Raw genomic sequence first — 12312 nt, 5'->3', positions numbered from 1 at the left:
AATAAGATGGGATAAAAAAACAGGAGCCTTTACCCATTCAATGTCGCGAATAATATCAGCACCCCTGTAGAGCATTGACCTTAAAATTTCAGTGGTCATGATGAGGCAAGATGCCTCCGGCTTCAAGGTGACATCCCCAGTAAGAAGGCCAACGTCAAACTTTCCACAGAAATCCCTGTACTTCTGGTTGCTGATGGTTTTTATAGGAGCAGTATACACAGCCCGTGTGCAATGCTGCATAGAGTAGGAATCTTCTAAAAATGTGAGGTACAAAAGAGATTCATATATTAACTCAAATAACAAGATGGGAAGGAAAGATGTAACGACAAATAACACTAGGCATGTAAAGATGCATATAAGCAAAAGACAAGTATTCAAGGTTTTAAATTTCGGTTTCGGCTATAATTTCGGGATTCACCGAAACTGAAATTTTAGCCGAAATCCCGAAATTTAGGTCGAAATTGGGTAAGCCTTATCGAAACAGCAGATTTTTTGGCCAAAATTTCAGTAATTTCGGCTGAAATTTCATAAACGAATAAAAAATAATATTTTATATTAGATTTCGCCGAAATTTCCAAAATTTTCGAAATGTTTCGGAAATTTCCAAAATTTTCGAAATGTTTCGGAAATTTCGAAAATTTTTGAAATGTTTCGGAAATTTCGGTTTCGGAACATTTCGGTTTCGGTGTTGACCGAAATCCGAAATTTCGGCCTTTAAAACCTTGCCAGTGTTGCATGGATTTGGATTCGCGTGTCGGGATCCAACACGGATGCGAGGTGTCGGATTCGACAAACCCCCAAAAGTAGGATTCGGATTCGGTAATTTTTAAATAAAATAAAATTTTCAAATTTATATATATATATATATATATATAGAGAGAGAGAGAGAGAGAACATTTCCTACACACTTGTGTAGGTAAGTTACCTACACACTAGCTTAAAATACAGTGGGGGCCCACATTGTTTGGGTGATCCAAACCATTCATTTGAATGGTCCTCACATAGATAGGGTGTCCACAAAAAATCAGATCCATAGGATCATCCCAACCCTACGAACTATGGAGGCAAAATGGACGTGTATAAACCTTCACAAATTAGTCCATTTTTTGCCTCCATAGTTCGTAGGGTTGGGATGATCCTATGGATCTGATTTTTTGTGGACACCATATCTATGTGAGGACCATTCAAATGAATGGTTTGGATCACCCAAACAATGTGGGCCCCCACTGTATTTTAAGCTAGTGTGTAGGTAACTTACCTACACAAGTGTGTAGGAAATGTTTTCTCATATATATATATATATATATATATATATATATATGAGAAAACGGTTCCTACACATATGTGTAGATAAGTTATCTACACACTAGCTTAAAATACAGTGGGGGCCACATTATTTGGGTGATCCAAACCATTCATTTTTAAGGCCCTCATATAGATAGGGTGTCCACAAAAAATCAGATCCATAGGATCATCCTAACCATTCGAACTGTGGAGGCAAAAAATGGACTAATTTGTGAAGGTTTGAAGACATCCATTTTACCTCCACAAATCGTAGGGTTGGGATGATCCTATGGATCTGATTTTTTGTAGACACCCTATCTATGTGAGGGCCTTTAAAATGGATGGCTTGGATCACCCAAACAATGTGGGCCGCCACTGTATTTTAAGCTAGTGTGTAGAGAACTCTCTACACATATGTGTAGGAACCGTTTTCTCTCTCTCTCTCTCTCTCTCTCTCTCTCTCTCTCTCTCTCTCTCTCTCTCTCTCTCTCTATATATATATATATATATATATATATATATATATATATATATATGTGTGTGTGAGAAAAGGGTTGCTGCGCTCGAGCGCAGCCAGGGGTGGGGCCATTGGGGGGGGTGATCCTAACCATTCATTTGGAAGGCCTCATCATGGATGGGGGGCCTACCAAAAATCAGCTCCATTGGATCACCAATGGGTGTCCATTTGTGGGGCCAAAAATGTACAGATATTGTTTGTCCACAAATCTTTCCATTTTTGGGCCCACAAATAGACACCCTAAGGTGATCCAATGGAGCTGAGTTTTGGTGGACACCCTACCCATGAAAGGGCCCATCAAATGAATGCTTTGGATCCCACCCAAAATGTGGCCCCACCCTTTTTCTGTGCTCGAGCGCAGCAACTCTATCATCTATATATATATATATATATATATATATATATATATATATATATGTGTGTGTGTGTGTGTGTGTGTGTGTGTGTGTGTGTGTGTGTATTCATGAAAATTTTGAGGGGGGTAGAGGGTTGAAGCGAGTTTTGTATTAAGAGAGTTGAAGGAGGAAGGTGTTCGAGGGTTGAGGCGCTATGGTTTTTATTAAAAGAGTACGGATTGTGCTTTCATATTAAAAAAAGTTAAGAAGAAAATACGTTTAAAGGGAAAATATACAGGATTCGCATTTCAAAAGAGACAACGATGAATCGGATTCGCCCCAAGAAAACAGGATTCGTGCACGACACGACTACGACAAGAATCTGGGTGTGTCCCACGTGAATCCATGTCTGATTCGGATGCAGAGACGTGTCGACACGGATTCGGCATAGGGGGCAAATGTTTATGTGTCAAACTTTAACGCTTTTTAACGTCAATTCACGTTAATAGATAGCCTGCATTCATTGCACAAGACCCTAAAATCAATATTTCCAAGTAATTTGTGCAAATATTGATTTTCCATAGAAAATTTTAGTTAAAATGATGCATTAGAAACTTCATAAATTTTTTCAATCCCATTCCATAGGTTAAATTCAACTACCCTTTTTTACAACACATGATATATTTATATATATATGAACATAGTTTTGAATTTCGTCTGAAGTCCGAAATTTCGGATTTCACAAATTTCAGCCAAAATTTCAAGAAATTCAAATTTTTTAAAAAAGTATAAATTTTTTACAAAATTTCTCCCGAAATTTAAATCCATGTGTATGAAGATGTATAAGAAACCAAAGACTAAGACCATACCTTTGATGCCAATGCAAATGCATACTCTGCAACAACTGTTTTTCCAGCTGACGTATGAGCAGCAACAAAAACAGATTCACCTTTTTCAAGATAATAGATAGCCTGCATTCATTGCACAAGACCCTAAAATATTGAGCAAATAAACAAAAATGTGATACCTATGCCAAACAACAAATATTCCTTCCACCACTTATATTCCCAAAAATAACAAACCGATTTCATGAGACCCTGACCAATTTCAAAGAAGGCTCAATCAAGTTCGTGATAATGGAAACTCAATTTAATGAAACAATGATCTCATATTTCAGGAGACCTTATTTGGTGCTACAGCTATTTTTTGGAGATCGCTTTCATAAACTATGAGATGTGTTCTGAGTTAGTCTGAAGATCTTGATCAATATCTTAAATTTGGTTATCTATAGACAGCTATTTTTTGGAGATCGCTTTCATAAACTATGAGATGTGTTCTGAGTTAGTCTGAAGATCTTGATCAATATCTTAAATTTGGTTATATCTATAGACACACACATATACACCGTGAATTTGGTGTGTGCCCTTCACCAAATTGCTCGAGGCACTCACAAACTTGGGTAAAACAATAAGGGAATCATGAATTTGTGTAAAACAGTCATTAAATTAATTGGTTGAAGAGTAAATGTTTGTAACTACTTCTAATAGAACCAAATGATCTGTACTCCTCTAAAAAACTATCTTGTAATCAAGAGTTCAACGTGCTATTAAATAGAGCCTGTGCAATATTGTTAGGCATCAAGGGTAATAAACAATCAATGTTGCTCCATATGTCCCAAACCACTCCATAGCAAAAACAGGTTCACATTGAGAACAACAGTAAAATAAGCAACTAAAGTTTTTCACCTCCTCAAAATCACAGTAAAACAACAGTAGATGGGAAAAATGATAAAATTGAATATCATAAAGAATGAAAAACATCTTCTATGTGTTGGACTTAAAATTTTATAAATAGGGAATATAGTAAAATCCCTTAGTAAATCAAGAAGAGAGAAAAAAGGAGTGACTACACAGTAATTTATTCACTAAAGGAAAAAATGATAAGTATAAAGTCAAATTACTTTAATAAAGAGAAAAAATGAGAGCCTACGACTAAGGGAAGAGAAATCCCTAAACTTTAGGGAATAAAGTAATTTTCACGAAGGAAGAAGTGGGTCGTTCACTTTTCAAAAAAAAAAAAAAGGAAGTTACGTAACCCCCTCCCCACAAAAGGGGAAGTGGAGATCACAAAGTTGACGGATAAGGGGTGAGGTAGCAATTGCTAACTACTTCAAGAAAAATCTATAAATAGATATCCGATCTTTGAGAAAGGGGATCGCATCCTTTAGAGGAAAGAGGTTATGCAAAGGCAGAGCAAAAGAAGGAAGCAGAGAAAGAAAGGAATGGTAAAGATTTCCAGAACTTACAGTTCTCTTTCCATTTTTGCAGACTTCATCTAAAAAGGAGAGAAGTCATTTTGAATCTCTTTTAGGAGACTCAAAAGGCGAAGAAGATCTTTCTCTACCAGGGTCCGGAGAGAAAGATGATAAAGAAATTCAAAGACCTTACTCTACCGGGATCTGGGGAGGAAGATAATAAAGAAATTCGAAGACATTTCTCTACCGGGGTCCGGGGAGAAAGGTGATAAAAACTCGTCTCGTCCAGGAAGCTAAAAAGGCAAAGAAGACCTTTCTCTACCGGGGTCCATCCAAGAAAAAGATGAAACGAAAGAAAATCTTTTAAGTCTCTTCCAGAAGGCTAAAAAGATGACATAAGACCTTTCTCTACCGGGATCCGGGAAAAAGATGACAGAAGACCTTTCTTTTCCGGGATCCGGGAGAAAGATGACAGAAGACCTTTCTCTTCCGGGATCCGGGAGAAAGATGAAATGACTCAAGGGAGTTCCTCGGTCTAAATAAAATCATCTGGGATGACTCAAAGGTTCCTCTCTTCAGGGAGAATCTTTTACAAAAGAATCTAAAATAACTCAAAAACAAAAATCATCAAAGTCAAATTATCTCTCTCCAAGACTTTTTTTGGGATGATAATCAAAAGTTGTATTTAGATAGGGAACCTCTTGATGGATAATCAGAGGTGTTTTCTTCTTCAAGAAATATAATTAACGGCTAACAGAGCCGGAAGTGTACGATCCCTACCAAAATTAATAAAATATCTTCTCGCAAGAGGGAAATTTGATCTCAATTTATTTTGTGTGATTCTTTTTTTCCATGCATGTGAAATTTGTTGCAAACACTATGAATGATTTAGAGTCCCTTAACCTTCCAATATACATAGACTTAAATGTGAAGGAGGGTATATGTTTTCGGACAGCTTTGTGGTTGTCCATAATTACAACATGTCAAACAGCCAGTTACTCCAAAAGTTTAAGTTGTTGGAGATGGCATTTATTTAATCTTTTATACTTTAACACACACCTCGGACAGCTTTGTGGTTGTCCATAATTACAACATGTCAAACAGCCAGTTACTCCAAAAGTTTAAGCTGTTGGAGATGGCGTCATTTAATCTTTTATACTTTAACACACACCCTCACATGTGGCCCCTCTTTTTAGGGTTAGCCTACACGTGGCGCATGTGTCCCTTCTTTTGGGTGGCCATTAAATGTGGATTTTTAATATAAAGGAGTTTTGAACCCAGAACATGTTGCTTTCATACCATGTCAAACAGCCAGTTATTCCAAAAGCTTAAGCTGTTGGAGATGGCGTTATTTAATCTTTAATACTTTAACACGGCATAAATAGTTTTCATATACCCAAGACAGCCCAAAAGATAGTAGATGATTCATCAGGGAATCCGTAGGTGAGGGTGAGAGAGATTCCTGTTCGAAAAAAAGTGAAATTTTCCTGCCTATGTAATCTTTGAAAGGCACGGTATGGATGGCTAGCAACCAAAAGAGTTTTTTCGTAAATTGTATCTCATTGGGAGACCTGCACCTATAGGAAGGGACGAAGAGGGGATGTGTGTGCGTTATTTGCTTTGGAAGGTGATTTGCCTTAAAGGGGTTGAGACAGAAAACAATAGAGAGATCATTGTTCTCTATATCTTCCATCATTCCATGGAGGCAAAGGTGCTTTGCCCTAAAGGGGTTTAGACACAAAACAATAGAGAGATCGTCGCTCTCTATATCTTCCATCATTCCATGGAGGCAACTTTAACCATTTTAATTGGGGATCAAGTTAGTTGCGGTGGCCGGATTCTTTCCTTGAAGATCCGTCACTGGTAACATAAGCAAGCCTGCCATTAATAATGGTTGTTCAACATCAAACACCTCTGATAATTCATAGTTTCATACACCAAATTTCACATGTAATACATAAAAAATTATAAATAATACAGACACACCATCTTTCACATCTAAATCAGCTAAATATAATTACGTAATCAATACAAATAGAGTAAACCACAATACACTAAACTCAACTCAACTCAACTAAGCCTTTGTCCCAAACTAGTTGGGGTCGGCTAAACCACAATACACTAAAGGAGATGATAAATTCGCACCCCCTGTAAGAAAATTCGCACCCCTTTAACGGAGGGTATGTAGCAGACTTTAACGCTTTTTAATGTCAATTAACGTTAACGGGGTGCAAATTATCATGCAAGGGGTGCAAATTATCATTGCCCTGCACTAAATGGTAAGAAAATATTTTTCATTTTTAATTTATTTATTTTTTTAAATACTAAAAAATTCAAACAAAAATAGCAAATAATAAGAAATAAAACATTAATTTTATGAATAATGCATGCCTGAATTTGAGCACGACTTTATTTTGTTATTTGCACGAAAATTTCCAAATAAAATAGCAAACAGGATTTCACTGTTTCAATTGGAAATTTTGGTGGAAAACTCGTAGAAATGTATAGAAACATATGAAAAAATGATGGACATTTAAGATGAAACTTCAGGAAATGCTAGAATAAGTAGAAATACATACGAAAAGTGATCACATAAGCAAAAAACCAACCATAATGGTTTAACACTTTAACAACATAAAAAAACTAGTGATGTGTTGTCACGCATGTCTCATAATACAGCACATACCACATTTAACATGTAATTCATACCACATTTAACATGTAATTCATACAAATATTTATGAATAATACATATACCATATTTCGCATGCAATTCATATAAATATAACTATATAACAGATATTGGTATGGTATACCACTAGTGCACTTATGGTTTTAGTTTCATTATGTGTTTCAGTTTTCAATGTATTTCAGTGGGGATGGAAACGAAACCAATTTAGTCATTTTGTGTCGGTTCAGTAGAAAGTTAAAACTATGCGTACAACTTCATGTTTAGGTTGACATGACCGCAACGAAACCAAAATGCACCAAAAAAGCCTAAATATTGGATCGAATGTTCCTCATTTGTGAAATTTAGCGCAATTTTATTTCAGGACTCGAGGGAATTGAAATATTTCAGTTGAAACGACAAGTTTCAGTCAAACTTTGGTACAATGGTTTTTCATATGTTGTTTTTACTTAGTTAAAAGGTGATCAAAGGAAAGCTGTTGTGAGATTCGATATGCGGTTTCATGAATGAATGCAAGTCGAAGATGATGAGCTGGAGGAGATGGGGGAAATATGGTGTCAAAACACTTCATTAGGGACCTATCTCCTTCTGCTCTAATGCCAATTCAAGTTGTGCCCAGAGTCCGATTCAGATCCCACCTGAGCAGGATAGAACTCTGGAAATGGATTTTCCTTATCATAGTTCCCAACCTGACAGTTGAGGTGGTAATAAATGCCCACCAAAGAATGAAGCTGATGTCAAAGTTACTAACGGTAGCAGAAATCAATCGCAGGAGGTCAACAACACATGTCCACGTAGGGCAGTTTGAAGTGGCAATCAAGGTTTTAAATTTCAGTTTCGGTGAAAATATCAAAATCACGGAAAAGTATGGAAACATATGTAAATGATGAAATTTTAAGATGAAACTTTAGGAAATGCTAGAATAAGCACAAATACATATTTAGAAACCATCACTTAAGAAAGAAAGCTATCCATAATGGCTAAATCACATCAAACACATGGTGACATGCATTGTCAGTTTGTCACAGAATGTTAAAGTCAATAAAGAAGTACAAGGTAATAAAGTATAAAAAAGTACAATGACCAATCTCCCCTCTAGGGACCCCAACTCTACATCAATACCACATACAGTTATGACTCTTATGAGGTATTATTGGTCCCTTGTCAATCTGACATCCCATGCATAAGATACAGTTACTTTGTTGTGCAGTTCATGTTGCCTACCAGATATTATTCTTTACATTAATGAAATGAAATGGAATACACAAATCATAACATCTTTCCATTTTTTGTCATTCCGATCAAATTTCAGGAATTTCAGTCAAAATTGTGGAGAAATAATGATGTGGAAGGAATTCATGTAAATTTTGTTTCGGTGGGTTCATTTCGGTGGGGATGGAAATGAAAACATTTAGGTCATTTTGGGGAAATTTCGGGGAAATTTAAAACCATGTATGTATCCTCCTTCTGTAAATCTTGGGAGAAGATCAGGCATAGCGGAGTTCATGTGAGGGCTTTCGCCCAAAATGAGCCCCACCGCTGAACTTCGACAGGTTGAGTTTTGGCAACCCTAGCGTGGATGGCATTGTGTGGACACTGAGGCATGATATTAGATGGGTAATATGGGCTCATTAGGGCCCTATTGGACAGGAGACTCTAGCGAGACATAAGTCGAGGCTGTTCTTTACAGAATCATACTTTTAAACCAAACGTTGTTAGAACATAAAATCATTGAGGGAGACTCTCTCAATGCAGACAGGTTGGTGAGAGCATGGTTTTAAATTTCCCATAAATTTCACCGAAACAACCGAAATGTTTCTCTTTTATTCCTACCGAAACGAAATCCCAATGAATTCCTTCTACGTCAATATTTCCATCAAAATTCCAAAAAATTCGACCGAAAGTCGATCGAAATGGTGGGAACGACAAAAAAATAGAATGTGCATTTCATTTCATTAATGCAGAGAATGATATTTGGCAGACAACATCATTGGATTGCATAGCAAAGTAACCAAATCTAATGCATGGGGTGTCATATCGGCATGGGAGTCGACCAACGCATGTCACTAGGTATTCGATGTGATTAGGCCATTATTGATGGCATTCTTGCTTATGTGATGGTTTCTAAGTATGTATATGTGCTTATTCAAGCATTCCTAAAGTTTCATCTTAAAATTTCATCATTACACATGTTTTCATATGTTTCCGTGATTTTACAAGATTTCCACCAAATTTTCCGCCGAAACTGAAAATTTCTTTCTCTTTCTTGCTAATATCTTATTGAACTAAACTACTCGGGACCACTGCTCGCATGACAGCTTTGGCTGCTCAACCCGATACCATCGCTTCTTGTACCTTATTACCCCTATCGATAAAGCTACTCTACCTGGCACTCACTACTCATTGCCTTCTTTCTTGTAGACTGGTAAGATGAATGGGAGCCTGTCAAATTATATATATAGCGCAACTCATACTAACATTGTTAAATACAATATTTTATAATATTATAACTAACATTTTGTATTTTTTATTGAAAAAAGTAAAAAAATCATTAAACTTTAAAAAAAAATCAACAAAATCAAAGCAGGTGGTGCATGCACTGTTGTGCACAAAATTTAATAAATATTAAAAATCAATTTAAAAAGAAAAGAAAAATTATCTTTCTTCGTAATTTGGAGAATTATGTGGCATTGTTGTGCACTAGTGTATGATACAATTATATTTATGTGAATTACATGTGAAATGTGTGTATGCATTATGTATAAATATTTGTATGAATTACATATGAAATACCATTAAAAAAATGAATTACATCTGAAATCTGATGCGTATAAACTATCATACATGTGCAACAATGTATGTCACTGGGTGTTTGATGCTGTTAAACCAATATGGATGGTTGTCTTGCTTATGTGATGGTTTCTAACTGTGTATTTGTGCTTATTCTAACATTTCCTAAAGTTTCTTCTTAAATGCTCACAATTTGCATATGTTTCTATTCGTTTCCGTGATTTTATAGGATTTTCACCAAAATTTACGATTGAATCTGACATATTTCCATTTTCATGGAAACCAAAACGCATGCCGAAACTGAAGCTGAAACATAAAACCTTGGTCAAAACCAACCTCACCCATGAGATGGTCCACCGATCAACTAAAACATCTCACCCATTTCTTGATAACCGAATATATGTGGAAGAATTTAGGGACTTACAGACAATGATTTCATTTCAGAAAATGTTGGAACAGAACAAAGTCAAGAAAAGATTCCTCGTATCAAATGTTTCGCATTGAGTCAGCCTTTCACATGTCAATAATCTCAAGCTTAACTTTGATGGCTCATCTCTTAGAGAAGTGATTAGAGATCTTCTAGGCATTGTCAGCTTTGCTTTTACTAGGCGTTGGGGTACAAGATTCTAGAGAAGCTGAAGTTAGTATAAGACTACGAGGATTGAAACAGGTTGCCTCTTTGAGTAGAGAGATACGGATGGTACAGGGTGACTCAAGGAAAGCAATTAATTGGATTTCAAAAGTCTTGATGTTTCATTGGAGAGAACTCTCTCCTTGATCCTCTTGAGGAGATACTTGACATATGTGAGTTGTAGAAGATTTTTCTTCAATACGGGCAGTCATCATGCTGTGAACATTCTAGCTAAGGAGTGGGTTAGGCATGAGAGGCCAACCATGTGAGGGACATTCTAGCTAAGGAGTGGGAAAGGCATGAATGCCTTGCTGTGGGACAACATTCATTCCTCTAGTTTTGTTTTTGTATTTATTTGTTTATTTACTTTTGCCGCTTTGTTTCTGGTGTCATGACCTCCTAGATTAGCTTCCTATAGTTTTTGGCTTTAACAAATTCTCATTATTAGCCATTTAAAAAAAAAAACAAATTCTCATTATTGTTAAAAAAATAAGCCCAATGTTCTAGAGGAGATACATCAAGCAAGCATGAGAACTAACATGATAATGAAAAACCTAATTAATAAGCTCCTAGATGTACAAAAATTTTGATTCTATAATCATCCAAGCAATAGAAACCAAGAGAATAGACCAGTACCTCCTTTTGGAAAGCATCCAGTTCAAAAGGATACTCAATTGCCAGATCAGGGACGAGTTCATAAAAATGATTTGCAATCCCTTCACTGCCTCCACTAACAGCCTGTGGGCAAAAAAGAAATGACTCAATAGCCAAAGAATTGGAAACACTTTATAAAAAATGAATCAAGAGAAAAATAATAAATAAAGCAAAATGAATAACTGGAATAGTATCTTATAGAAAAATGAATTTTAGAGTTCCTTGAGAAGATATGCCAGCTACCATAACCAATCAAATTTATGAAAAGAAACTGAAATAAAAGACCAAAAAAGAAAACCAAAATGAACAAAGCAAACTGATATGTAAATGAAGTTCAGTGTCTCATGAAAGTGCAAAAGTCAATGCAGGGAATAGACAAGAAACAAAATTACGATGAACATATCATTCAAAAATAACATTGTAACCACTTTGTGATATGCAAAAGAGATAATGAAAGCTAACGAGGGATTTAAGCTACTAACTAGAGAGCAAATCTAAAGTGGAAAATAGAAACCTCCTGTCACAAAATTGTTGATATACTTGTTGCTCGTGCATTTGTATCCAATAAAAAAAAGCATTACCTCTTTCTGCTGGTGACCACCACCAGCCCTAGCTCCATCTAACATTCGTGTTAACTCTCCTGGTTCATCCAACAGTATCTCATCTAACATAGAGGATTCTGTATCAGTAATAGTATCAGCTACATTGTCCTCCTTTTCCATTTCAACTCCAGGAACAGTATCAGATACAGGGTCCAACATTTCCGCTTCCACGTTAAACTTAACAGACTCTGCCTCTGTTGAATATCCTTTACAAAGAGCATGGGATTAGTTACTAAACTTTGAACAAATGGTTCCTTGACTTCGAAAAGAATTCGAGGAACAAAATATGGATGATGCTAAGTCTTGTCAGACAAAAGATCATCAAGATTGGGAATAAAGAAAATAAAACAGAATATGACTGCAAAAATGCATTGCGAAGGCTAAATTTTGCATAAACATATTCAGCTAAATCATCTAATAAAGAAATTATCAGGCCGAGAGAAGTCTGTAGACATCATTCACCAAACAAGACATGCCGAGCACTACAGTGTCCATATAGGTAATATGAAAACCATGAAAAGATTCTAGATACAAAAGTAATGACCATGTTTTCCAC

The 12312-nt window shown here is 36.1% G+C and overlaps 1 protein-coding gene across 2 annotated transcripts in view; it reads right to left on the bottom strand.

Annotated features, from left to right (window-relative positions):
* LOC143879960 (RNA helicase, ATP-dependent, SK12/DOB1 protein) overlaps window positions 1–12312 on the bottom strand; it is a 49465-nt gene that overhangs the window by 28431 nt on the left and 8722 nt on the right. For both annotated transcript variants that reach the window (XM_077382691.1, XM_077382692.1), the window contains 4 exons: window positions 11736–11962; window positions 11137–11238; window positions 3006–3107; window positions 34–234 (listed from right to left, as the gene is read on the bottom strand). In XM_077382691.1, coding sequence (XP_077238806.1) covers window positions 34–234; window positions 3006–3107; window positions 11137–11238; window positions 11736–11962 — 632 coding nt within the window. The remainder of the gene's footprint in view (window positions 1–33; window positions 235–3005; window positions 3108–11136; window positions 11239–11735; window positions 11963–12312) is intronic.

Source organism: Tasmannia lanceolata, unplaced genomic scaffold, assembly GCF_043159265.1.
Source record: "Tasmannia lanceolata isolate RefF3 unplaced genomic scaffold, GAP_Taslan_0.1 ptg000006l, whole genome shotgun sequence".
NCBI classification, from domain to species: domain Eukaryota; kingdom Viridiplantae; phylum Streptophyta; class Magnoliopsida; order Canellales; family Winteraceae; genus Tasmannia; species Tasmannia lanceolata.
Note: the sequence above shows the minus strand (reverse complement) of the source record. Positions and strands in the feature narration are given on the sequence as shown.